The sequence below is a fragment of the Podarcis bocagei genome (assembly GCF_964188305.1).
Source record: "Podarcis bocagei genome assembly, chromosome: 8".
In the NCBI taxonomy this organism is placed as follows: Eukaryota; Metazoa; Chordata; class Lepidosauria; order Squamata; family Lacertidae; genus Podarcis; species Podarcis bocagei.
The window spans coordinates 90448835-90476625 of NC_138133.1; the positions used below are offsets into that span (position 1 = coordinate 90448835).

Here is a 27791-nt window from a genome sequence, read left to right on the forward strand (position 1 = left end):
CAGGTTTCGCTACACGCTTCAACAGTCCGAAAAGCTACATGATACAAAATAGCACTCCAATTACAATGTGTGGTAAACCATAAAAATCAGAAAATATCAAAATGGGCACTAGACATCCTATTTGGGCCACCGTAACCTTGGTTTAAGGAGCCAATTGGTGCCAAGTTTATATATCTGAGTTTCTGACACGGGCACAGTGCACTGTGACTTAGGAACAGCCCATCTTTTGACATTCTGCCCTGCGTAGCGAAGTTGCCTTGGTCTGGCCCCGCCTTGCGGAAGCAATGCCCGATGGCCCACAATTCCTCTGGCTGTCCCAGGCCCCTTGATTCCCATCCATCACCACCGGCCATTTTTAATAACAACTTTTAAAGAACGTGGAAAAAACAACCGTGCAGGTTAAAACCTATAGCATATTAACACCTGTGGCTCAGAGATCTGCAATGGTTGCCCATTTGCTTTGAGGCCAAGTTCAAGGCGTTACTATTAGCAGATAAAACAACTTAGCAACTTGGGACCGGTTCACCTGTGAGATCACCTTGCTCTAAATATGCCCACCAGATGGCTTTGATGGGGAAAAGTGGTGCTGTTACAGGTGCCACACAATGCCCGTTCCACATCTGTTAAGAACTCAATATTTCCCTTTGGAACTCCCTGCCTATGGACACCAGACAGGTGACATCACTGTCACCTACTGACCACTCCTTCTTTTGGGGTCTCTGTGTCTGGACACATGGACTTCAGTTTACAGAAAGTTGCTGCGCTTTTAATACGTTATTAGTCTACTGCTGCTTTAACTTTTCGAAAGCCTTACAGTACGATTGTTATTTTTGCTTATTGATAATTTTATCATTTTATCCTCTTTGTAAACCGTGTTGAGGGGGCTGTTGCTTCACGACAGGGGTGGGCAATCCGAGACCAGGGAGAAGAGTCGGTGAAAGAAGACTGGAAGAAATTTAAGGACTATTTAAAGAAATATTGTAAAATGAATGAATGTTAGAAAGATGTTGGATAGAAACTAAGTGGTTTCCAGCTGTAATGCTTTAGGAGACATGAAAAAAGGATTATAAATGGGTAAAAGTTTAATGGTAAGGATTTGCCGAACTAACAAATTGAACTGGAATACAAAGAAGGGAAGTATGAGGAGGTCGCAGGAAATAAGGGTATGGAAGTTATGTCATTGAAAATTAATGTGTGTTTTTAATTGTTTATTATTTTGTATGTTTATTTTTCATTTTTTTCTTATATCCAAATTTTTAAAATAAATATCTTATAAAAAAAAAAGGTGCACCTTGCCCGGGCTGGTTCATGCCAGCGGAGATCCGTCTGTGGGCCGGATTGCGCACCAGCCCGTGATTTCTGCCATCCGCGTCTGTGCAGACGTGATTTCCGGCGCCGCAGAAGCGAGTCCCCACGCTGTGCTGCACCGGTTTAGCACAGTGCACAGGGACTCACCGAGAGGGCAGCTCAGTTTGGGGGCGACTTGTGGGCTAGTTAAAAGACCCCCGTGGGCCGCTTGTGGCGCATGGGCCTTAGGTTGCCGAGCCCTGCTTTACAACATACATTTCATGGAACAAATAAACAAACAAATTTGAACGTTGCCCCAGACTCGCCAGTCCAAAAGCCTGGCAAACTGTTCCGCATGCCGCAAACTCCTTCCCAACTTGCCCCATCACAGTTTCCACCTACTGTAGACCCCACTGTTCTGAGTATTTCGCAGAAAGCCAAGTCCTGAAACCAGTGCCAGAAAACTACACCAAGGCTGAAGAGGATTTATTTTTGCAATTATGAAAATAGACCTTTGCTATTTTCATCGTAACTCTCCGGCCACCGCAAAGTAGCATTTCCTTCCTCCTTACAGCTTGCCCCATCCTTGGCTCTCTCCTTCCTCGATGTTCCTCCTGAGAAAACCTCTCCTGCTAACGTCTCCTGCCACTCCCAGTTGTGAGGTGGTTCAGTTTTCCCCTCAGCGCCTGGCAGTTTTCAACAGACCTGCTCATCTGGAATGTCCCACCCCAAATTCATCACTGCTGATGTTGTTGTTGCTGTCCTTTTTAATTCCCCCCCCCCCAAAAAAATTACAAAAACCTGTATTCCTGTACATACACCACTATTCGTGACAGTATACATCTGCAAAACCCTTTCTTATTAAGCATAAACCTTTGTGACCGGTCTTTGGGTTTTCTTGAGAAGTTGTAAACAAAATAAATCTCTGCCACTCGATTAATATTTTTAATGCAAAACCTAATAACTGTTCATGGGGGCAGAGACATCACCGTTCAGACATCTCCAATAATCTGAAGGCAACTTCTGCCTCTTCACATCTTTAAATGATTTGCTTGTTGGCAAAAAAGACAGAAAATACCCCGGCAATCTTTGTAATTTTGGCGCAAATTTGGCACAGAGAACCAGCAAGGATCTCCAGAGATGGCTGCCCGGTACCTTACATCTCATGGTCATACTTCAAGACAGAGCCTCTGATTTCTGGTCATTCTCTCAACATTTTCCTACTTTATGCACCAGTAATGATCCGCAAAGCATGCAAAAGTTGTTCCAGATCACCTTTTGAAATGGGCCTCTGTCTCTATTTCCATCTGTTTCCCCTTTTCTGCCTTATCTGTTCCCTGTCGGCGTCCCTTTTCCTATCTCCTCTGCACATCATGCCTGCTTCCGCCTGTTTCTCCCCACAAATAACCCCACAGGGGATATATTTTATGGGGCCAAATGACTCTGGCAAAAGTGTGTCGCACTTGCCAAACTCCCCTATCACAATCCATACGGGCACTCTCTCGCTCACAAACAGAATATAAGAAAAAAAAGGAAGGAAAAGTTGGGATTTGTGCACAGGCAAAAACCTTCCCCAAAAACAAAACCAAAACAAACACCTTCCCAAAAACCAACAGGACCACATCAAGGTGGACTGCAGTTTAAGAAGTTGGGGGGTAAAAAAAGGTAAAGGGACCCCTGACCGTTAAGTCCAGTCGCGGACGACTCTGGGGTTGAGGCGCTCATCTTGCTTTATTGGCCAGCTTTTCCGGGTCATGTGGCCAGCATGACTAAGCCGCTTCTGGCGAACCAGAGCAGCGCACGGAAATGCCGTTTACCTTCCCGCCAGAGCAGTACCTATTTATCTACTTGCACTTTGACATGCTTTCGAACTGCTAGGTTGGCAGGAGCAGGGACCGAGCAATGGGAGCTCACCCCGTCGCGGGGATTCGAACCACCGACCTTCTTAGCGGCAAGTCCTAGGCTCTGTGGTTTAACCCACAGCGCCACCAGCATCCCTTTAAAGTGGTATAGTAAAGGTACCCCTGACCATTGGGTCCAGTCGTGGACGATTCTGGGGTTGCAGCGCTCAACTCACTTTACTGGCCGAGGGAGCTGGCATTTGTCGGCAGACAGTTTTTCCGGGTCATGTGGCCAGCATGACTAAGCCGCTTCTGGCGAACCAGAGCAACACACAGAAACACTGTTTACCTTCCCGCCGGAGCGGTACCTATTTATCTACTTGCACTTTGACGTGCTTTCGAACTGCTAGGTTGGCAGGAGCAGGGACCGAGCAATGGAAGCTCACCCCGTCACGGGGATTCAAACCGCTGACCTTCTGATCGGCAAGCCCTAGGCTCTGTGTTTTAGACCACAGCGCCACCCGCTTCCCCCTAAAAATAAGCCATGGGGTCAACAACTCCTGTCTTATTCCCTCCATCACATTTGGGAACATCACTGCAAAGCCACTTACGCCCCCAGGAACAAGGCTATTTCATTTCCTCCAGTGTTATAAATAGGACCGGGTGCACTTTTGGGGATTTCCGGAGTCTGACACAAGTTTCCAGAAACCATCACACCCAGAGACCTGGGTCACGTTAAGCAGCGATTGTTTCCAGCGCTGCACCACGAGGGAGACTCTTGGCACACGGCTGTTCCGAATTCTGTATCCGTGTGGATCTTTGTACGTTTGCTCTTACAGCAGCTGGCTTAGGGGCTCTGCAGAAAATAATTCTCAACGATTTCAAAAACAAAAAAACCAATTCCATGGGGTTTATACAGTATATGCATTTTTGGCGAGGGTAGTAACCATGACACTTAAACCAACCTCAAACCTGTTTAAAAGTGAGGTCCGCAAAGGAGACAGAGGGCAGGCTGCGGCCAAACAGACAAAGCCCCAAAACGCTTTGGTTTTCCTTCTCCTGCCTGCCTGTCCTCCGCAGCAGGGTAGTTTGATCTCACCCGTTCAAATTACAGCTTTCTGCCGACAAGGGGCCATTTAAACGCAAAGCCTGCCCACCTTTCCAGCACCACTCTCATTATGCTCTTTGAAGCAGCCACAGCCAGGGGGGTTATTATGGGGTGGCTTCCAGCTCTGCGGTCTTGGACTAGGAGACGGCTTGGAGGGGTGAGCTTTCTGCAGGAGCCAGAGGTCTGGGGGCACCACCTTCTGGGGGCGACTTTGGACTCTCCCAGGTGCCCAGCAATTGACCACCCTCCCCACCAGCCCCACTAAACAGGCACACACAAAAAAGGAGATTTTGACTAAACATCGGGAAGAACTTTCTGACGGAAAGACTCCTTCGACAGCGGAACAGACTCCCTTGAGAGATGGTGGACCAGGCTTCCTCAGCCTCCAGATGTTTTTGGCCTACAACTCCCATGATCCCTAGCTAGCAGGACCAGTGGTCAGGGAGGATGGGAATTGTAGTCCCAAAACATCTGGAGGGCCGAGGTTGAGGAAGCCTGTGGTAGACTCTCCTTCCTCGGAGGTTTTTAAGCAGCTCAGCTGTAGAGCATGCTCCCTGACTGAAACCCTGGAGAGCTGCCAGTCAGTGTAGACCATATTGAGCTAGGTGGAACAATAGTCTGGCTCAAAACGAGGCAGTTTCCTATTTTCCACCATGTGTGCAAATTCACAGTCATTTCCTGTTATCAATAACAACTCCACCAAATCGTAAATGTGCCATTTTTCTTGTACCTATGCTTAAGCTTTACACAGGATTGTACCTCTTGGGTTTTGTGGCTATTTGGCCCCCACTGCTTGAATCCCCCCCATGCCCATGTGTAGAAATGCAATGCCAACCAAAGATGGTATTTCACACATCGATTCACAAAAGACCCATAACAATAACTTGGTTAGTCTCTGAAGTATCACAAGACTCCTTGTTGTCTATGAGTGCAGAAAGGGACGCCGTGCGCTGTATCCAACAGTCATCACACTCAGGGTAAACTCATTGAAACTGATGGGTATGACTAGCTTAGGCCCATTAAGTTCAATGTGGCTACAACCCTGAAAAACCAGTGAGGAAAATAACTGAAATTTAGTTATATTGTCTCTTGCACTCCTTCCCTGATCTTGCTAACTGGGACGCCGTCAAAGATTGCATAAATTCAGACGCAGATGTATGCCAAGCCTGTTTCCAAGTTTTAGGTTTATGTTGCTGATGGGATTGTGTGTGCTCTTAAAAAAAAAATTATAAGCTTCACTGAGCAATGCAAAAGCACTGGGTGGGCGGAGGATAAGTTTTCTAATTATGTAAATTGATGATCTCATTGCAGACATGTTTATTTCATCATGTATCTATGCATACAAGTCAGACTGCCTTCTCTGTTAAGCTAAATGCAGGCTTCTTGTAATTCCATTCTCTGGAATCTCGCCCTGTGAAAGAATTCTGACTTGTGCGACTTTAAAAACAACACACACACACACACAACCCTGCAGGATCTATTATATAATACAGAAGGTCTAATGTTGCCCTGAAAATATTGACTCCAAAACCTTGCAGCTAAGGACTAGGGTCCCTATACGTTTGAAGCAGAATCATACCACTTTAAAACAGTCATGGCTTCCCCCAAGGAATTCTGGGAACTGTAGTTTGTTAAGGGTGCTGAGGCCCCTATTCCCCTCACAGAGCTACAATTCCCAGGGTTACCTGGGAAGAGGATTGACCGTTAAGCCACTCTGGGAATTGTAGTTCTGTGACAGGGAATAGGGGTCTCCTAATAGCACTCAACACCCTTAACAAACTACAGCTCCCAGGATTCTTTGGGGGGAGCTATGGCTATTTAAAGTGGAATGATACCACATTAAATGTATAGTGCATATGTTCACCAAGGTCGTTTTCGCTGATGACCTTAAAGTATTAATTTCACTAAGGTAGCCATCACATTCCATCAAGAGCCGAGACTGCCTTCTTCCAATGGACGAAAATCATAATTTTGGCTGCAGTCAGAAGATCCATCACTAACTCCAAAATAACTTTCTTCAAAGCACTCTTCAAATATATGGGGGGGGGGACATACAAGGGATTCTGATGCCTTTTCAAAATACTTTTCAGCACTAATTTACAAAATAATTTAACTTTATTCTAAATGTAAGAATTCAGGTTTGTATTCAGAATGAGCTGCAATGCCTACGAATATTTTAACCAAAATATTCTGCAAAGTGTATAACCATCTCGCCTCACCAAACTGTTCAAAGCGGAATTTCAAATTGCAGAATGTGGAATCTTACACTTTGACATATTTGTTGCTGTTCTTTAGTCGTTTAGTCATGTTCGACTCTTTGTGACCCCCTGGACCAGAGCAGGCCAGGCACTCCTGTCTTCCACTGCCTCCCACAGTTTGGTCAAACTCATGCTGGGAGCTTCAAGAACACTGTCCCACCACCTCGTCCTCTGTCGTCCCCTTCTCCCTGTGCCCTCCATCTTTCCCAACATCAGGGTCTTTTCCAGGGAGTCTTCTCTTCTCCTGAGGTGGCCAAAGTCTTGGAGCCTCAGCTTCAGGATCTGTCCTTCCAGTGAGCACTCAGGGCTGATTTCCTTCAGAATGGAGAGGTTTGATCTCCTTGCAGTCCATGGGACTCTCAAGTGTCTCCTCCAGCACCAGAATTCAAAAGCATCCATTCTTCGGCGATTAGCCTTCTTTATGGTCCAGCTCTCACTTCCATACATCACTACTGGGAAAACCATAGCTTTTACTATACGGACCTTTGCTGGCAAGGTGATGTCTCTGCTTTTTAAAATGCTGTCTTTGACATGTTAGCAGTATAAAAAAAGGGGGGGGGATTTTGATTCCTGGCAAAGGTGAAACCTTGCCTTCATTTGCAGCAGAAAGCTACATTCCTCAACACAGTGGAAACGTTCTTTATCTCTCAGTGAGCTTTCATGGGTGGGAAAACAAGCATCAAAAGTTACAACCCCTTGGAAAGTTCTCCTGCGTGCAAGTCTATCCTGCGCAGCTGAGAACTAGTAGATGGATGGATAGTCATTCCTGCATGAGTTGGGTGACCCTTAGGTCAGAATCTCCTGTCTCGCAACTGTCATCTCACTACAAATTAAGTTCTCCCAACCAAAGTCACCGAGACGCCGCCACGCAGAGGCGTTGGAGTGGGGACTTCAATCAGAGCGATGTCAGCAGACCTGAAGTTATTGTCCCGCACAAACAGGCAGGAAACCGGCTGGTTCCCGGGATTTCCAACAACAAATTCCTTCTGCAGCTGGGCTCTGACAGATCGCAGCAGGTAGAGGGCAGGAAAGAGAATTAAGAGGCTGGCGAACCAGCTGGGAAAGGAGGGTGGGGAGAAACCAAATACAGGGGTCACGGCTACGTGCCACGGTCCATGTGGGGCCACACAGGGCCTTGCAGAGCTAGGCAGAGGCCCTGGCCAGGTAGATAATGTGGCCCCCCTTTTTTTACCCTAGGGATAAAGGTAAAGGGACCCCTGACCATTAGGTCCAGTCGCAGACGACTCTGGGGTTGCGGCGCTCATCTTGCTTTATTGGCCGAGGGAGCCAGCGTACAGCTTCCGGGTCATGTGGCCAGCATGACTAAGCCGCTTCTGGCGAACCAGAGCAGCACACAGAAACATCGTTTACCTTCCTGCCGGTAGGTACTTGCACTTTGACGTGCTTTTGAACTGCTAGGTTGGCAGGAGCAGGGACCAAGCAACGGGAGCTCACCCCGTTGTGGGGATTCGAACCGCTGACCTTCTGATCGGCAAGTCCTAGGCTCTGTGGTTTAACCCACCCGTGTCCCTGGGGATAAGTGAAGTCTTATAAATAAGTAAGTATATAACGTAATTTTTTTTATAATGTATTATAATTTTAAATACATTTTACAATACATACATTATTCATTTTAAAATGTATTCTACAATTTTTAAAAGTTCCATAATGTATTTAAAAATCTATTTTTAAGGAGACAACTTTGACTATTATTTATAATTATAATTAAAACTTCTCAGTCTTCTTATTCTACTCTTTAAAAAGATGTATGCTTTTGAGAAAGCCACTATTGCTCATAAGCCACTATTTCTTTAAAAAACATGGTTTCCACCAAATTGTAGCCTCATTGAGCTATATGTACTCCTTGGGTGTAAGTAATATTCCTGGCCTAGTCAACAAAAGTTTAAACAAATGGCCACATCTTCATCAATTTTTCATCATTTTCAAAAAAAATATTACTGTCCACAGCAACATTCATGTAGGCAAGTTTCCGGTGCTGTGGCTGTGGAGACCCTGCGCACTGACAGCGACACAGAAAGACACCGGCACACTTCCTGGCGTCTCTGGTACAGTCAGGAAAAACTCTTGTCTGAAACTCTCAGAGCGGACGCTATCGTCTGCAAGGCGGATGAGGGGTCTGACTCAGCGCAAGGCAGCCTTTTCTGCCCTTGGATCGGGTGCGCTTTCATCTCGTCCCTTTTCTTTTTCCTTTTACAGTGGCACCTTGGTTCTCAAACTTAATCCGTTCCGGATGTCTGTTCCAAAACCAAAGCGTTCCGAAACCAAGGCGCGCTTTCGCACGGAAAGTAATGCAAAACGGATTAATCCATACCAGACTTTTAAAAACAACCCCTAAAACAGCAATTGAACATTTTGCTATCTAACGAGACCACTGATCCATAAAACGAAAGCAATAAACAATGTACCGCAGTCGCACAATCAATCCATTTGTAGCTGAACTGGGTTCCACACAGTCACAAAAACTGAAAGAAAGAGCCGGAAAAATAGCAAAAACAGACAGACCTCAGCATAACACTCAAAACGGAAGTGTGGCACTCAAATCAGAAGCGTTACACTCAAAATGGAGCACGTTTGGCTTCTGAAAAAAGTTCGCAAACCGGAACACATACTTCCAGGTTTGTAGTGTTTGGGTTACAAATTGTTTGAGTACGAAGGCGTTTGAGAACCAAGGTACCACTGTATAATTCTTCAACGACTGGGTTTTAGTAATACAAAACAGCCCCCTCCTCCTCCTCCCGCAGAGGAGTCATGGAATCATAGGGTCCCCCAAAGGTCATCCAGTCCACCCCCCAGCAATACTAAAGCACAGCTGACAGGCGGCCATCCAAGCTCTGCTGAGAAACCTCCAAGGAAGGAGAGGCCACCAATTTCAGAGGGAGTCCGTTCCACCACCAAACAGCGCTTAAGAAGACTAGAGACTGCCGTCCCAAGAAGCCCACGAATCTGTCAGTTCAATCCATTAGGAAGCATTAAAATTCAAATCTGTGAATTTCATAGCAGCCAGAAAGGTTTGCATTCTGCTGGGAGATGTCCCTGTATATCACCTTCGCTTGTTTAAAGAATGAAAAGGTGGCAGTCTCCCACAAAAGGATATCCACACTTTGTTCCTTTAGCTGGAAGTCGACGGTTGTGAATTTTTCCACCAAAGCGACTCGTCAAGCTGTCTTATGCCAGTTAGCTAACATGGCTCCCTTTGGGTCCTCCCAGTGTTGAGCAACCAGCTACAAGAAGATGCCCAACATTGCTCCATTTTAGCAATTTCTGCTAAGGCCAAGGTCCACAACTTTTCCACAAGTCCTACGCATATGCCGGAACGACCCTGGTTCTTTAACATTCTCCCCAATGTAGCCTCAGATGAGCTCTCTTCACCTGAAACAGTCTCACAGGGGCTACCTACCATTTTTGTCCCGTTTTCCATGCTTGCCCTTCTAACAGCTGGACGTGCACAGCCAGACACACCGGCAGCGCAACCCGCTGGGAACTTCTCCCGCTGAAACAGGAGGGCTCTTGCGCATTCCTTTCGAGAGATGGCACTGCAGAGCTTGCGCCCAAAATATCTTGGGGCACAGCTGTTTCAGAAGGCCTCTTTCTTAGGAAGGAAGACTCAAGAAAATTGCACTGCTGCTGTTGTTTTTTGCTGGGTGGCAGTGAAGACCTCACAGCCCACAGGGAACATCCACCATGCTCAAACAATGCGGTTTTGCTGCTGCAAGAGATTGTTAATTTTTACATTTAAACCCCACTTTTTCTCCAAGAGCTCAAGGCGGCATGCTTCGATCTTGACTGCTTTCACAGACCTACACCCAGTAGTGATGTATGGAATTGAGAGCTGGACCATAAAGAAGGCAGATCGCCAAAGAATGGATGCTTTTGAATTCTGGTGCTGGAGGAGACTCTGGAGAGTCCCATGGACTGCAAGAAGATCAAACCTCTCCATTCTTAAAGAAATCAGCCCTGAGTGCTCACTGGAAGGACAGATCCTGAAGCTGAGGCTCCAAGACTTTGGCCACCTCATGAGAAGAGAAGACTCCCTGGAAAAGACCCTGATGTTGGGAAAGATGGAGGGCACAAGGAGAAGGGGACAACGGAGGACGAGATGGTGGGACAGTGTTCTCCAAGCTACCAGCACGAGTTTGACCAAACTGCGGGAGGCAGTGGAAGACAGGAGGGCCTGACATGCTCTGGTCCATAGGGTAACAAAGAGTCAGACACGACTAAACAACTAAACAACAACAACACACTCCCTACAGGCATGCATAATGAAAACCCAGCTGTCTAGAAAAGCTATCATCCACCCACAGCTCCAGTTTCAGGAAAGGAGGTTAAAGACATCAGGGGGCCACGACCTAGGAGGCCCTGTGGCGCCTCCTACTTGCCTTGGGGCAAAGACTCTCCCTTCCACGTTGGGGTCCATTTGACTGCCCTTTTAAAGAGGAAATCCCTGCCGGAGCCCAGAAGGGATTTGCCAGTCATACAGCTAATCTTTGAATAGCCCTGTGCCCTCCCAGCACCCGAGGGGCTGGCAGCTGCCAAAAACCAACGATTTATTTATCTAGCCACAAATAAAGTTCTCCTTTGTCCAACACGCAGGGAGCCGGCGGCCTCTGGGCAGGGCTGAGCCAATAGGCAGGGAAGGAGGCCGGGTAGAAAACATGAATGCAACTGAGGCTCATTGGCCTTGCGGAGCAGATTAGCCAAGGAGGAGGAGGAGGAGGAGGAGGAGGAGGAGGAGGAGGAGCAGCAGCAATAGATGGGTGTTTTTGTTGTGCACTTGTTCAGATCTGCACATGATATTCTGGGAGATTTAAAGGGTTATTATCACTGAAAAACACGGGTTGCTGTGTTTGATGCATAGCTGTCAACTTTCAGATTTGAAAATAAGGGATCGGCAGCCTCGAAAATAAGGGATCAGCAGCCTCACCTGTCCCGGGGACAGTCTACGGGATATCTAACAGTCCAGGATAGCAGCGGGAAGCAGCGGGAAACGGCGCTGGAATAAGGGAATTTCCCGCAAAAAAAGGGAAGGTTGACAGCTATGGTTTGATGCTTGGGAATCAGAAGACTGAGTGGAAAAGGGAAACTTTAAAAAAGGAAGAAACATGCAGGAATCACAGCTAGGTTAACAGAATTCAAGGTGCTGTTGGCAATGGAGGTGTGCAGGAATAATATAGATAGATACGGAAGCCTTCCTTGAGCACAAACACAAGTCTGTTAATCTCCAGCTGATACCTACTAATAGCAAATTTGTCCCCGGGCTGGCCTTTAACCAAAGGAGCTCTCTGTTCTCCAGTTCCCCCGACATATTTGCAGAGAGCCTGCGCAAAGGGAGGAATCTCACTCGGCCGCGAATGGCTGCAGAGTCTGACAAGACCACAAACCCCCTCCAAAGCACGCTTGCCCTGGCTTATTTATTATATTTCTGGCAGGATCACGCTCTCTCCCTCCGCCCCTTGCTCACTCGCAAGGAGCAGGAGGAAGAAGAGAGTGGGACGTGGGGCCACTCTCAGCTCGGAGAGGATTTGGCAAAGGGACTCCCGGTGCAAAGAGCCTTAACGTGGAGTGAGTCACCCCACCCCACACCACCACCACCCCGGCTGCAACAAGGGTGCTTCAGAGAGCACACACAGCCGCTTCCCTCGCGGATGTGGCGTCCGACCAGGCGCTGCAGAAGGGCACGACCCCAAAGCTTTTAGCAGCGTTGGAAGCAGCAAGAGGGAGCTTCCGTTCTGCATTAGGCGGGACCGCAGCGCAAGCTGCAAGGGGCAGGCAGAGATTGCTTTTCCTGGAACTCTGACCCTGGGCGTTTGGATGCCTGTGGCGGCAGCATCCCAGCGCAACCACAGTGTTTCATCCCACACGGAAGCCACGCCATCGTCACGTCTCGGGAGGGGCAGGGGGAAGAGGGAATAACCATAGAATCCTGGAATCGCAGAGTTGGAAGGGAAGCCAAAGGTCATCTAGCCCAACCCCCAGGAAACTCAACTGAAGCACCCATGACAGGTGGCCATTCAAAAGCCTCTCAGGCTTGCTTACCCTGAAGGCAGGCGCCTGAGAGTGATGGGGTCTGCAGGCACTGCTGAGGACTAACTGAATGAGGTTTCTCATTCGGAAAACACCAGCGTGAAAAAGGAAGCCAGCAGGTAGTTCCCTGCTCCCTGCAGGGCATCCTCGCCAGTTTAAAGCACAGGAGCACCAGGCCAGAAAGGACTTGGCAACCTAGAGATCCTAACAACAGCAACAATTAATTATTATTATTATTATTATTATTATTATTATTATTATTATTATTATTATTATTATTATTATTACCCCATCCATCTGGCTGAGTTTCCCCAGCCACTCTGGGCAGCTCCCAATCGAGTGTTAAAACAATGCTGCATTAAATATTAAAAACTTTCCTAAACAGGGCTGCCTTCAGATGTCTTTTAAAGAAAGGATAGCTGCTTATTTCCTTCACATCTGGTGGGAGGGCGTGTTCCACAGGGTGGGCGCCACCACCAAGAAGGCCCTCTGTCTCGTTCCCTGAAACCTCACTTCTCACAGGGAGGGAACTGCCAGAAGGCCCTCAGAGCTGGACCTCAGTGTCCGGGCTGAACGATGGGGGTGGAGACGCTCCTTCAGGTATACAGTACCGAGGCCGTTTAGGGCTTTAAAGGTCAGCACCAACAAAGATTAAAAATATATTAAAATGTCACACATTAAAAACTTCCCTTTTTGTAAAAAAGTTTTAGTAAAAACTTCTCTTTTTGTTTTACTACCAAGACCTGCAGTTTGGGAACCAGGTAGCCCACTTCAGTTGCTGACCCGTCTATCCTTTTTGTAGGGACGCGGGTAGTACTGTGGTCTAAACCACCGAGCCTCTTCGGCTTGCCAATCGCAAAGTCGGCGGTTCGAATCCCCGCGACGGGGTGAGCTCCCGTCGCTCTGTCCCAGCTTCTGTCAACCTAGCAGTTCGAAAGCACACCAGTGCAAGTAGATAAAGAGGTACCGCTGCGGCAGGAAGGTAAACGGCGTTTCCATGCCCTCTGGCTTCCATCACGGTGTTCTGTTGTGCCAGAAGTGGTTTAGTCCTGCTGGCCACATGACCGGAAAGCTGTCTGTGGACAAACGCCAGCTCCCTCGGCCTGAAAAGTGAGATGAGCGCCGCACCTTATCCTTTTAGTGGCAGGCCAGGGGAAGGAGATATCTGACTGGCTACACAGCTCTTGAAATGGCACCATTAGGTCAAGGCAAGCTTTGCTTGCGGAAAGTTTTGAGTGACGTTTTGCTTGCCATCCCAGAATTTACAGTAGCGACCCCACTTACACACTGCAAGGAAGCATTTACTGCCTTCCCTCTCCTTTTCAAACTCCTTTCAAATCCTGAGTACCACATCTGTAAAGTTTTAAAAAAATTCTCTACAAACTCTACCTGGTCACCTGGTCGCAGTCTTCCTCCTACTAATGTGAGCTGAATTGTGTCCTTATTTTAAGTTGCGGTCTTTATTTCTAAATTTGCTCCTCTTTGTTGAAATTTAGCATATGTAAATATTATGCAAACCTGTGCCCTCCCCCTTTCCTCCCACTTAAAGGCACAGTGTGGCTTTCCAGATTGCAATCTCTCCTGGCCACCCTGAACAACAGGTCAGCTGCACACTTTGGCAAAGGAGAACAGGATTTCCAAAAAGGCATTTGTGGACTTAACATTAGGAAGAACTTCCTGACAGTAAGAGCTGTTCGACAGTGGAATTTGCTGCCAAGGAGTGTGGTGGAGTCTCCTGCTTTGGAGGTCTTTAAGCAGAGGCTTGACAACCATATGTCAGGAGTGCTCTGATGGTGTTTCCTGCTTGGCAGGGGGTTGGACTCGATGGCCCTTGTGGTCTATTCCAACTCTAGGATTCTATGATTCTATGATTCTATGACTTGCTCCGTTTTGCCTTCCCACCCACTCCTCGTCTGCAAGCCCCCCTTTTCAAACCAGGCCTTTGTGATCTGCATGTTTATGCCACATAGATCAAGTAGATCACGTTCCCAAGAAGGGAGAAGGAGCCCACTTGGAAGGAAACAAATCTTTCACCGAAACGACCCCTCTCTTCCTTTATAGCACAGGGACTCCCCCCTGCACCCCACTTTGCCTTGCAGGAGTTTGACTCCTGGTGAGCCAAATGGGGTCCCCCCATATGGACTCCCCCAAATGGAGCCTCTGTTGCAAACGGACAGGATTTGGCCTTGAAGAGTTTGCCTTGCCCCCTACCCGCTTCCCTTCCCTTGCTCCCTCTCCGCTGGGGATTATATCAGTTCTCTGGGAACTCCGATTTGCCGGTTGTCAGATTGATCTGACCTCCCTGTTGTAGGGCTGGTCCCCTCCCTGTTCCCCACTTGTATGGGGCAGCTTTTAATCCTCTCAACCGCACCAAAGCAAAGGTCAGCCCTGCCCTGCCTCTCTTGATGCGCCTCTTAGGCAGAGAAGCATGCTGTGAGGGGGAAAGGCAGAAGGAGGCTCTAGTTATCTCCTGCTTGGACTACTGCTATGCGCTCGACGTGGGGCTACCTTTGAAGGTGACCCGGAAACGGCAATTAATCCAGAATGTGGCAGCCAGACTAGCAACTGGGAGCAGCCGCTGGGACCACATAACACCGGTCCTGACCTACGTTGGCTCCCAGTACATTTCCAGGCACAATTCAAAGTGTTGGCGCTGACCTTGAAAGCCCTAAACAGCCTTGGCCCAGTAGACCTAAAGGAGCGTCTCCACCCCCATCATCCAGCCCAGACACTGAGGTCCAGCTCCGAGGGCCTTCTGACTGTTCCTTCACTGCAAGAAGTCAGGTTACAAGGAACCAGGCAGAGGGCCTTCTCGGTGGTGGCACCCGCCCTGTGGAACGCCCTCCCACCAGATGTCAAAGAAATAAACAACTATCTGACTTTTAGAAGACATCTGAAGGCAGTCCTGTTTAGGGACACTTTTAAGATTTGATGAATTATTGTATTTTGATATTTTGCTGGGAGCCACCCATAGAAGCTGAGGAAACCCAGCCAGATGGGTGGGGTATAAATAATAAATTATTATTATTATTATTATTATTATTATTATTATTATTATTATTATTATCTGCCTCCGACAGAGTCTGATCATTGGTCTGTCTAGCTCAGCTTTGCCCATGCCAGAGTAGCCAATAGGACTACAACTCCCATCATCCCTGACCATCGGTCATTTTGGCTGGGGTTCAATGGGGACTGGGGTCTGAAACATCTGGAGGGCAGCACATTGGCTACCCTCTCTGTGCACTGACTGTGCAGCTGTTCTCTAGGGTTTCCACATAGGGACATTCCTGGCCCTCCCTGGAGGTGCTGCGGACTACAGCTGGGACTTCTGTATGCAAAGCAGCTGCTCTAACACTGAGCTGCGGTCCTTGCCCTTGCTTCTATCCCTTCGTTTGCCAGTGAGCCTGCAGTCCCGTGTCCTGTTCTAGGGCAAGGATGCTGACAAGCTGGAACACATGCAGAGGAGGGCAACCAAGATGACCAAGGCATAGCTGTCAACTTACAGATTTGAAAATAAGGGACCAGCAGCCTCGAAAATAAGAGATCAGCAGCCAAAATAAGGGATTTTCCAAGTACAGGTATGTTCAACTTCTGAGCCCCTCTTACCTAAGGGCAGAAAACACAGCCAGCAGCCAAACGATGCCTCAAACATTGGTTCCCACAGCGCAGCAACCCGGCAAAGGGGATGCAGCAAGGGAAACCACCGTCACCTCTCCGCTGGGAAGCGCTGAGCAAAGGCGAGTCCCCAGGCAACACGGCCAATTTGATTGGCACAAGGCATGCAAGCTCCACCCCCCAGTCATTCTTAGACTCCTTATTGGGTGAGCAACGCAGCCAAGCAACACAGATGGAGCCTCCCTCCTCCCTGGCTGGCAGGGAGGAAGGGAGAGGAGCTGCTTCCTTTGAAACCCGGGAAATTTAAGGGACAGCAGCGGGACACGGTGCTGGGATAAGGGACTTTCCCGCCAAATAATGGACAGTTGACAGCTATGGACCAAGGGTCTGGAAGCCAAGCCTGATGAGGAATGGTTGGAGGAGCTGAGTATATTTAGTATGGAAAAGAGGAGACTGAGAGAAGACAAGATAGCCATCTTCCAATATCTCAAGGGCTGTCACATGGAAGATGGAGCAAGCTTGTTTTCTCCTGCTCCGGAGGGCAGGACTCGAACCCATGGCTTCAAGCTCCAAGAAAGGCGATTCCCACTCAGCATCAGGAATAACTCAAATTATTCAATATCTTCTCAAAGCAATCCTCCTCTTTCTCACTGACCTCACTAACCTTGAGTAGGTTTGAACAATTTGGGGCAATTAAAATGTTAAAAGTTAAATAAGCCTTGTGGAAGGAGGTGTGTTAAGGTATATACAGTCATACCTCGGGATAAAAACGCTTCAGGTTGAATACTTTCGGGTTGCGCTCCGCGGTGACCAGGAAGTGACAGAGCGCGTTACTTTCGGGTTTTGCCACTCGCGCATGCACAGACGTTCAAAATGACGTCACGCGCATGCGCAGAAGTGGCCAAATGCAACCCGCGCACGCGCAGACACGCTATTGCGTCTTATGTTCTGTTCAGGATGCGAATGGGGCTCCGGAACGGATCCCGTTCGCATCCCGAGTTACCACTGTAGAAGTGTACATATGGTTAATTTGAATACGTTATTATTGAATATTAGTGAATATGTATGTTATTGAATATGTATATTATTGAATATTGTATACTCAATGTATCAGCCGCCTGGGGGGTTTCACTGTTTGTGTTTTGGTGTTTGGTAAAAAATAAAATATATATTAAAAAAATAAATCAGGAATAACTTTCTGAGAGCAAGAGCTCTTTGATGGTGAAACAGGCTCCCACGAGAGGCTGTGGCTTCTCCTGCCTTGGAGGTCTTTAACCAGAGGTTGGATGGTCATCTGTCATGGATGCTTTAGCTGAGATTCCAGGGTCCCTTCTGACTCTATTATTCTATTATTCAACCCCCTCCTCCATTAGCCCCGTGTCCCCAGTTTCTCTCCCCTCGCAGAGGCCACGCTGCCCTTCTGTGGCCCAACCTTGAGCCGTTAGGACGTTCTTGATCTCAACCCATGTCCTGGAAGTCAAGAGATGGCCAGGGTTTTCCCTTAAAGCTCATTCTAAGGAACTGGAGAGTCTGTTCTTTGATTTGTGGGAGATAAGGAAGCGGAGGAATTTTTGAGGCAGGAAAGCGAGAGCACGTCTGCAAGTACAAAAGGAGGCATTCTGGCCAGACCTTGTGAGCAAAGCACAACATCCTGTGCTGGAACGGCACATCTGTGAGACATCCCAATTGTCCCCCAATTGGGGAGGGGGTCCACTCCTACCTACTCTGCTTGGGTCTGCAAAGATACGGCTAATATTGGATCAGGCCAATGGCCCACCTAATCCGGCCTCCTGTTCCCACAGCTGACCAACCAGATGCCAGGGGGAAGACTTTCAGTGAGACCTGGGTGGAAATTAACAGGAGACTCAGGTGATGAGCTGCAATGTCTGGGAGACCAAAACTGGGTAACTTGCAAATAAAGAGGAAGGCGTTGTTCAGAGATCAGCTGCTTTCATGGGTGGCGCTGTGGTCTAAACCACTGAGCCTCTTGGGCTTGCCGATCGGAAGGTCAGCGGTTCGAATCCCCGCGACGGAGTGAGCTCCCGTTGCTCGGTCCCTGCTCCTGCCAACTTAGCAGTTCCAAAGCACACCAGTGCAAGTAGATAAATAGGTACCGCTGCGGCAGAAAGGTAAACGACGTTTCTGTGCACTCTTGTTTCTGTCACGGTGTTCCATGCGCCAGAAGCGGTTTAGTCATGCTGGCCACAGGACCTGGAAAGGCTGTCTGAATACAAACACCGGCTCCCTTGGCCTGAAAAGTGAGATGAGTGCTGGAACTCCATAGTTGCCTTTGACTGGACTTAACTGTCCAGGGGTCCTTTACCTTTACCCTCATGGGTCAGGTAAGGGAATCTTTCCAGAAAGACAAAGGTGGATTCAGAAACTGTATGAAATAAAGCGGTGCCATGTTCCAAGAAGAGGAGCTGTTTGGCCAAAGGTCTTCCCAGGTCCCAAACTGCTGAATAGCACCAGGTTGGCAAAAGGTGGTTTGTGCTGCCATTTTTTTAACTGCTGCACTGACTTTTTTATTTTCACACATTGTTTTGCTTTACATTTTTGTGGGGTATCATCATCATCATCATCATTTCACTAGAATAATCACTTGCTACATATGGACCCTCGAAGTGTCTTACAAAATGTGAAGAGCACATTTAAGGAATATTTGAAAAAATATGTTAATATTTAAATCTTAGAATAGCTTTGGAAGTGGATATAGGCTGTAGGGTTAGAAGATAGTGTGTTTTAAAATAGCATTATTTGTAAGTGATAAAATGTGAAGTTTTTTATGGTTAAAGTAAATGTGGTTTTAAAAAAGATGGTTAGAAATTATGATATATGCAAACTGCTAAAGATGAAGTAAAATGAAAATCAGATAGATGGGACTTGGGGAAGCCCATTTAACAATGTTTAGAAAAATAAGGATATGACAAGAATCTGTTTGTATTGTTTGTTTTTCTGTTTGTGTTCTTTATTTGTGTTATAAAATGAATATTTTTTTTGGAAAAAAACAAAAACAAGATGTGAAGAGCACTGTCCTGACTTCCGCCCAAATATGTAAAGAAAGGCTTTTACTTGTAAGAGAGAGGTCTTTACTGTGATGAGGCTGCATTTTAATATTTTAATGTTTCAATATTTTAATGTTGTATTTTAATCTTGTTTCTAAGTTGTATTCATTCAACTTGTTTTTATTATTGCTTGTTAACCGCCCTGAGCCCGGCCTTGGCTGGGGAGGGCGGGGTATAAATAAAAATTAATTATTATTATTATTATTTACTCAGGCTAGTAACAGTACAGTCTGGGCATGCTTAGGAATCGCGATTCAGGAGTTCTGGAGCGGGCAAGAAGTTCAGAACCGGACGGAAGCAATGAAGATGTCCCAATGAGTTTCCCTGTCTCTCACACCGGCTTTTACAGATGAGGTGGGACAAGAGTGGGACAGATGAGGTGGGGATGCCAAGAGTGTCAGCATTGCTGTCTCCAGGTCAGGCGGGAGACCTGGCATCCTTATTACCCTTCCAAAAGTGACTGAAGTCAGGATACAAAGGGGAGACAGCAGCTCCCAGGTTTCCCCATTCCCTAACCTTCCTTCTCCTGCGTCACAGCCTGCCCAATCTTGACAACACTGTGGGGCTCATGATAAGAATAAACACAAATGAACCATATATCACAACAACCTACAAAATGGACCAAATAAAACAGCAGTAGAGACAGCAAAATCATCACAATCCATCAACTATCTGGGAGAACAGGTATTTTTACACCTGGTTCCCAAAAGCATGTTAGTGATGGCACCTAGAAGGCCTCACTGAGGTGAGAGCATCAAAGGGAACGCCCGCGAAAGGGACTCAACTGTAGGGCCCAAGTAGATGCCACCCAAAAATGGTGCTCCAACTCAAAAACACTTCCCTGCCCATTTCCAGCACCCTCACAACTCTCTGGTGTGCCAGTCCTGGTGGCCCGGTTTCCCCAAGGACACATGTGCAACATCGTAAGGATACATGGCTGCTAAGACTGGGGTTGCCAAGATCCTCCCAGGGTTAGAAATTCGCCAGGCGCATTTTGCACCTGGCTATGGGCCAATTGCGACCAAGTGACGATGCCCGGGCACCAGGATGGCTCCTGACGTCTCCCCCATCTGGAGGTGCATGCCTGGGGGTCATTGGACTGTTTTCACACACAAATACCACATCCTGCAGAATTCTACCCATTAAATATTTTATCTGCACAATCAGGAACCAAAGAGTCGTATTGAAAAAGCTGCCTGGCCCCAAATTAGCAACCAGGCATTCTGTTTTAACGACTGTAACCCTGGTTTAAGGAGGCCGTTGGCACCTAGCTAATCCATCTGAGTTTCTAACACTGCGTCCTCTACTTGCTAACCTGGGCCAGTGGGTCAGAGTGCGGCCCAGCGCAGAGCACATTTGAGCAAACTCCACAGTAGTTCCCTCTCGGCAAAGACCCATGAAGTCTTCTCCAGCATCTTGCACCAGACCTCACGTTCTCGGTCCACCCCACCTCCCCTCCCCCCCCCACCATCCCAAACCATAGCGCCCCAAACCACGGCAGGCCCCCAGCCAACTCACCATCCCCTTCCACCTTCTCTGGGGTTCGGCTCCAGACAACCTGCCTGCTTTTCAAGCGCACTTGGAAGTTCCTCCGCTCGGGCCTCTGGGATTTCTTCTGGTAGAAGAGGGTGAGGACGGTGCCCGTCTCCAAGCGTTTGAGGACCCCGGACATCTCTTCTGCTCCAGCCGCCGCCTCCGTCTCAGAGGGGTCCTCCAGGAAGCCATTGAGGAAACTATTCAGCCTGGACAGAGACATCCTTCTCACTGCATGGCCTTTGGTGGCAAGCAAAGCCCTCAAAGCCACAGCAAAATGCTCTCCCCCTTTTTTAGCGGAGGGGAGCTCAAGACGCTGCAAAAATCCCGCTGAGATATATAATATTCCTTGCTGGCAATTGCATATATATATATATATTAGAAACCTCTTTCTATTTCTCTGTCTCTAAGCTGCGACGGGATCTCCTTTGATCCTGTGTCTCCTTCTGGAAGCTTCAAGGAATGGAAATATAGATAAAAGCAGACTGGGGGGCGGAAAAGGGAGGTCCCCCCCCCGAAAGCTGATGGAAGAGGCTTCTCCAGCTGCGAGGTTCAAGCCCGGCTCTGAGCGATCCAGCCCAGTTGGGATTCTGGCCCATAAAGGAATGGAGGTGGGGGAAATCTCGCCATGGCTGTGGGGCTGGAGAGGGGATGAGACTTTGGTGCCCTCTCTGGGCAGAAGCGCCGGGCAAGCCCCACCCGAGGTGGGCTTTGCAGGGATGGAGGAAGAGGGTGGCGCACCCAAGCAGGCAGCGCCCCTCCTGCCCCAGGGACCCGGGTGGCAGCCCCTGGCCACCCCATCCACTCACATCTGCCAAGGGTCTTCTGTGGGGGGCAGAGATCTTTTCCCCAGGAAGCAGAATCCCCAGATCCCAAAGGCCAGGAGGATCCTCTGCAAACGCTCCTCTGCCCCACACCCAGGAAGGGAAACGCGCTCGGGGAGCCTTGGCAGGGTGGTCTTATGGGGTGGACCCCTTCTTGTCCCCCTTCTGGTCCTCTTCTCCTGCTCCCTTTCCTCCGTCTCCTGCTCCTCCTCGCCTTATTTCTCCGCTGATTAATTGCAGCCTGCTGCTGAAATGGACGCCCAGAGGAAACTGCAATCGCACATGGCCGGAAAGAGACCAGAAAGGAATTTAGGAGGGGGGAAAAAAATAAATAAATCCTGGATCTTACAGAAAGCAAAATAGGAAAGTGCGGGGGGGGGGGGGGAGGCTGGAAAGGTGGAGGAGGGCGACACCTAGAGGCGGAAAGAGGGCATGGCAGGGGAGCGGAAGGGAGGGGTTGCGGTAACAGACCAAGGTGGGTCCAGATGCGCAGCCCAGATGTTTCGCACTACAAATCCCATCGGCCCCTGCGCCAGCTGATGGGACTTTTAGTCCAAACAGCTGGAGGACACTCGGTTGTCAAAAGGCCTCCCCAGGGAGAGAGGTCCCTGACTCTTCCTTTAAATTGTTGTTGTTGTTGTTGTTATTTATTTTAGTTGCCTTTCTTCTGCTCCAAGTAAACGTCTTTTTTATTCTCCCAGGCTTTTATAAACCTGCATTCTTAAAATGGCTTGGAAATGGTCACGCTGCAATTGTTTTATAAAATTTCTAAAATTGTGCATTATCATTTTATCTTTGCTGGTCACCCAGAAGACGGTTACTGGGCAGCTAATCTTAAAAACCAGAATAATATCAATTTTTTGAAAAAATGGCAGAGGAGCACAGAAGGTGCTCCTTTATTGATTACATAAAATTTATACACTGTTTCATTGTAAAACAAATTGTAAAACAAACACATTGTAAAACAAACAACAAACAAACCTGAAAATGGTTTACAAAAAAGATAAAGCAATTAAATTATCAATAAGAAAAATAAACAACAATAATTTAAGAGTTTAGAAAATTTAAAATAACAGACTAAAATCAGATTAAATATTGAATCAACTTTCTAAACATCTGGGTAGGCTTGTCTAAACAAAAATGTTTTTAGGAGGCATTGAAAAGAGCACAGCGAAGGGGCTTGCTTGATACCAATGGGCAGTGAGTTCCAAAGTTTAGGTGCTGCCGCACTAAAAGATCAAGATGTGGAACAGGTACTGTGTGGCACCTGCAAGAGCCAGTTCCACCAATTGAAGCCAAATTATACGTACATGCCAGCATACATGGTGGGAGTGTCTACAAACAGAACAATTTTGGAAGGAAGTTTTTAATTTTAGCCATTATGACAAACTCCTGCATCCTGCACACACACACCCCAAATCCACTCTTCTATACATTATACTATTTGTAAAAGGTAAAGGGGCCCCTGACCATTAGGTCCAGTCGTGACCGACTCTGGGGTTGCGGCACTCATCTCGCTTTACTGGCCGAGGGAGCCGGTGTCCAGCTTCCGGGTCATGTGGCCAGCATGACTAAGCCGCTTCTGGCGAACCGGAGCAGCGCACGGAAACGCCATTTACCTTCCCACCAGAGCAGTACCTATTTATCTACTTGCACTTTGACATGCTTTCGAACTGCTAGGTTGGCAGGAGCAGGGACCGAGGAATGGGAGCTCACTCCGTCGCGGGGATTCGAACCGCCAACCTTCTGATCTGCAAGGCTCTGTGGTTTAACTCACAGCGCCACTGGTAAACGATATCCTTGCCACAGTGACTATACATGAAACTTTAACCGGGTCATTCATATAAATTAACAACAGGACTGGGTCATACCAGATCCAATATCCAAAACTCTTTTCCAAGCTGGAGTGGTGAGGCAGAACCCAATGTGGGCTGCCTTTTTGAACTGGAGGCTGCAGTAATGGGAGAAACTGGACCCTTTTGGAGTTTAATGCTGTGAACTTCTCCATTGCAGGTTCAGGTTGTACAGTCATACCTCAGGTTACAGATGCTTCATGTTGCGTTTTTTTTTGGGTTGCGGACCGCCAAAACCCAGAAGTACCGGAACGGGTTACTTCCGGGTTTCAGCGGTCACGCATGCGCAGAAGTGCTAAACTGCACTTTGCACATGCGCAGAAGCGCCGAATCACAACCTGCGCATGTGCAGACGTGCTGCTGCGGGTTGCGGACGTGCAATCCGCACGGATCACGTTCGCAACCCGAGCGTCCACTGTATATGTGTGTGAATAAAACTACAAAGACAACAAAAATATCCAACAGTGAACCATACTGTTATGGATTTGTGGCTGCCAAGACACCCATAATTCCTGGGTTTAGTAAGTGTTAGAGTTGAATCAAAGCTTGGAGAGGTAAACCGGAAGTCCGACTCTTAAAAGCTGGACGGAAGGGCCATTTGCAGGGAACAAAGACAAGGAGATAGGCTGTCAGCAAAGCCAAACCAGAAAATGGGGGGAGTTCTTTCCTGAGCCCTGAGATCATCAATCAGAAGGCAATATCAGTGTTTTTGTTAAGAGGATTTCAGTTTTTGCCCAGTGTTTAAAGATATACCATGATGGCGCCCAGCAAGCCTTCTTGGGGAGAGCATTCCACAAACGGGGAGCCACTGCAGAAAAGGCCCTTTCTCATGTTGCCGCCCTCTGGACCTCTCACGGAGGAAGCACATGAAGGGCCTCAGCTGCTGATTGCAGGGTGTGGGGCACTTCCTCTGAGGAGAGGCGGTCCTTGAGGTATTGGGGTTCTGAGCATCTGTTTTGCAAGCATGGTGTGTGTGTGTGTGTGTGTGTGTGTGTGTGTGTGTCTTGCAAGCAGGAAGTCTTACATCTGCCTAGCAATCCCCCCAGGCATCTCCATGTAGGGATGGGAGGGACTGCCGCCTGAAATCTTGGAGAGACGCTGCCAGTCAGTGTGGACAATTTTGAACTATGTAATTAAAAAACCCCAAAACCAATATTTATATACTACTCTCAGGCTGGATGGGTCCATGGTCTGAGTCAGTAGAAGGACGCTTCCTATGTGCCTATAAGGCTTTGCAGGTCAAAAGAAGGATTTTGAATTGGTATGGAGGAGAGGGATGTGGGTGGCGCTGTGGGTTAAACCATAGAGCCTAGGACTTGCCGATCAGAAGGTCAGCTGTTCGAATCCCCGTAACGGGATGAGCTCCAGTTGTTTGGTCCCAGCACCTGCCAACCTAGCAGTTCAAAAGCACGTCAAAGTGCAAGTAGATAAATAGGTACCGCTCTGGCAGGAAGTTAAATGGCGTTTCCGTGCACTGCTCTGGTTCGCCAGAAGCGGCTTAGTCAGGCTGGCCACATGACCAAGCTGTACGCCGGCTCCCTCGACCAGTAAAGTGAGATGGGCGCCACAACCCCAGAGTCGTCTGCAACTGGACCTAATGGTCAGGGGTCCCTTTATCTTTACCTTTATGGAGGAGAGGTAGTCCTGGCAGCTGTGACTTTCCAGGATGGGGGGGGGGGCAAGAAGAGAGCAGCGTGCTCTCTTTTCAGCCCAGCAGTCGTGAAGACGTGGAGGTCTCCAGCACATTTTCCACAGAGCGCCAGAGATTCTAGCCTGGCGGCAACCCACTAACTCTCCTTTGCGCAGGAACCTGCTGTCACTGCCCTCCTTCCTCAAATGATAATCCCACCAGGAAAATGTGATGCACATTTGACAAATGAAAGGAACCTTTCCTTTGGGACTGCAGGCGGCAGCTTCCCCTGGAAAAGGAGCCCCCACCTTGTAAGCCAAGTGATGCTCCTTCCCTTGGGCACAGGCTCCTCTGCGAACACTGGCATCAGCAAAAAATTCAATATCAAACTTCATTTACCCTTGGGAACCATCTCTCTCTCTCTCTCTCTCTCTCTCTCTCTCTCTCTCTCTCCCTTTTCTAAAAACAGAGAATTTTTCCACCCGCCCCCAAGCTGTTAACTTTTCTGGAAAAGTTTTACTAGTAGAGAGTGTTATCTGGAAGATCGCAACAACTACCTGACTCTTAGAAGCCTTGTAGAGGGAAGTTTTAAATGTGTGATGTTTTGCTGTGTTTGAGGTTTCAGTTTATTGAAAGCCACCCAGAGTGGCTGGGACAACCCAGTCAGATGGGTGACATATTATTATTATTATTATTCCACCAGGATGGCCCTGCAAAAAATCACCAGGCCGACAAGGCAATGAATATTGGTGATATTCATATATTTATTACCTTTATCTCTGTTATGTACTGAGTTGAATAGGATCCAAAATGCAGCAGTCTGATTGGTCCTAGAAAAATAGGATCCAGAATGCAGCAGTCTGATTGGTCCGCAGGAGGCACCCAATCCAACTCCGGGTAGAAGTGAATCTGCAACCTGATTGGCCTGCAGGAGAATCCCAGAATTAGCCAATCATGTGGGGCCCATTGTGTAAATAATGTATATAAAGCAGACATTTTGGGGGAACTTCCATTCCTCCTCACCACTATGAGCTGAATAAAGAGCACGAAATCCACGCTCGACTCCGAGTATATTTCAGTCTCCCTATCAGCCCTCTAAGGAGCTGAGGGCAGGTGGTCCCCGTAAGAAGAGGAGTTTGGATTTGATATCCCGCTTTATCACTACGCGAAGGAGTCTCAAAGCGGCAAACATTCTCCTTTCCCTTCCTCCCCCACAACAAACACTCTGTGAGGTGAGTGGGGCTGAGAGACTTCAGAGAAGTGTGATTAGCCCAAGGTCACCCAGCAGCTGCATGTGGAGGAGCGGAGACGCGAACCCAGTTCCCCAGATTACGAGTCTACCGCTCTGAACCACTACACCACACTGCCCATTTCATCCACAACAGCCCTGTGAGGCAGACTAGGGTGATAGTTGGTGGCTGGGCAAGTGAAGACCTATGGATGAGGAGGGCAGCAGGGGCAGCAACTGGAACTTCCTTTGTGCCCCAGGCGAGGATCTGCAATTTGTAGCCCCCCAAGACATGCTTTTTCCAATAGGGATGTGGCTCAGCAAAAGGGTGGCTGTGCTCCTAAGAGTCCCAGGGGCCAGGCAGAGAGGCCTGGAGTCCGCATTTAGCCCAGGGCTTCTTACCCTCTGAACTAGTCCTTTTCCGCCTGCACACAGACCAGGGCCAGCTCACCCAGGAGACAAGGTGAGGCAGCTGCCTCAGTCGGCAAGATCCACCAGGGCAGCAGATCCCGATGCCAATCTTTCTTCCCCCTGTATTAAACATAAATCTGCCCTTATTCCCTTACGGGGGACACAAGAGCCCTTATAGAGTCCTTTGCAGGGTCTCCATCGGTCAGAGAAAATAACAGAGGCCAACCAGAGAATATTGAGAAGCAAAGCAGCTCGTAAGCCTGATTTTTATTGAACTGTTGCAACAGGGTGCTTCCCTCACACACAGGAAAGGAGGAGGACCCAGAACAAAGGTGTGCCAGCCCTTATATAGACATTTTAAATTGCCCACCCTGGAGTCCAAAATCACCCCCAGAAACATCATACATACATCACAGAAGGGGTGCAGCTCAAGACCACCACCTCCCAGATACATCATACCTACATCACAGAAAAGGCGGTCTACAACAGAAATCTGAGTGCATTGTTTATCTCCTGTCTGGCAGGTTAACTGTTAATGGTCACCTGATTGGATACCCTGGGGAGCCTTATCATTTTGTAATGATAAATACTTAGTTCCTGAGCCAGGTCACAGGCTCACCCTGTTCATGCACAGATATACTGTACCCTTAAGACAGGATTTGTGAAGGAAAAGACAATGGGGAGGCTTTTCGATTTTCCTTTGACCTTGCAGAGAAAACATTTGGTCAGTTTGGAAGTGAAAATGGTTTCAGGGCGGTCCTCCTGTGCTGCTCCAGACATGTGGTCCACACATCTATGTATGCGCTTGGTTGGTACATTTATGAATATATATATATAAAACCTTAAATTTTTTATTTCACCCCCTTGCTCCTGATGTAAAATCCTCCCTCCCCCTTCTTCCCTGGCGGGGAGGGGGGCACCATTCTGGGGTCTGCCTCAGCTTCATACTCTCCAGGTGTCCCTATTTTCTAGGGACAGTCCTGGAATTACAGAAGCCATCCCAGTTTATGATTTGATCCTGGAAATGTCCTGCTTTTCCTTTTCCCTTCGCTCTACATCTTGGAGAACAATTAAAAGTGATGTGTGTCCAGGAACA

At 48.0% G+C, this 27791-nt stretch overlaps 1 protein-coding gene across 1 annotated transcript in view; it reads right to left on the reverse strand.

The window, feature by feature from the left end:
- The window catches only part of LOC308592708 (1-phosphatidylinositol 4,5-bisphosphate phosphodiesterase gamma-1-like), an 87757-nt gene extending 65865 nt beyond the window's left edge, over positions 1-21892 (reverse strand). The window contains exon 1 of the mRNA XM_081204355.1: positions 20735-21892. Coding sequence (XP_081060481.1) covers positions 20735-20972 — 238 coding nt within the window. The 5' untranslated portion in view covers positions 20973-21892. The remainder of the gene's footprint in view (positions 1-20734) is intronic.
- Positions 21893-27791: the final 5899 nt, after the last annotated feature.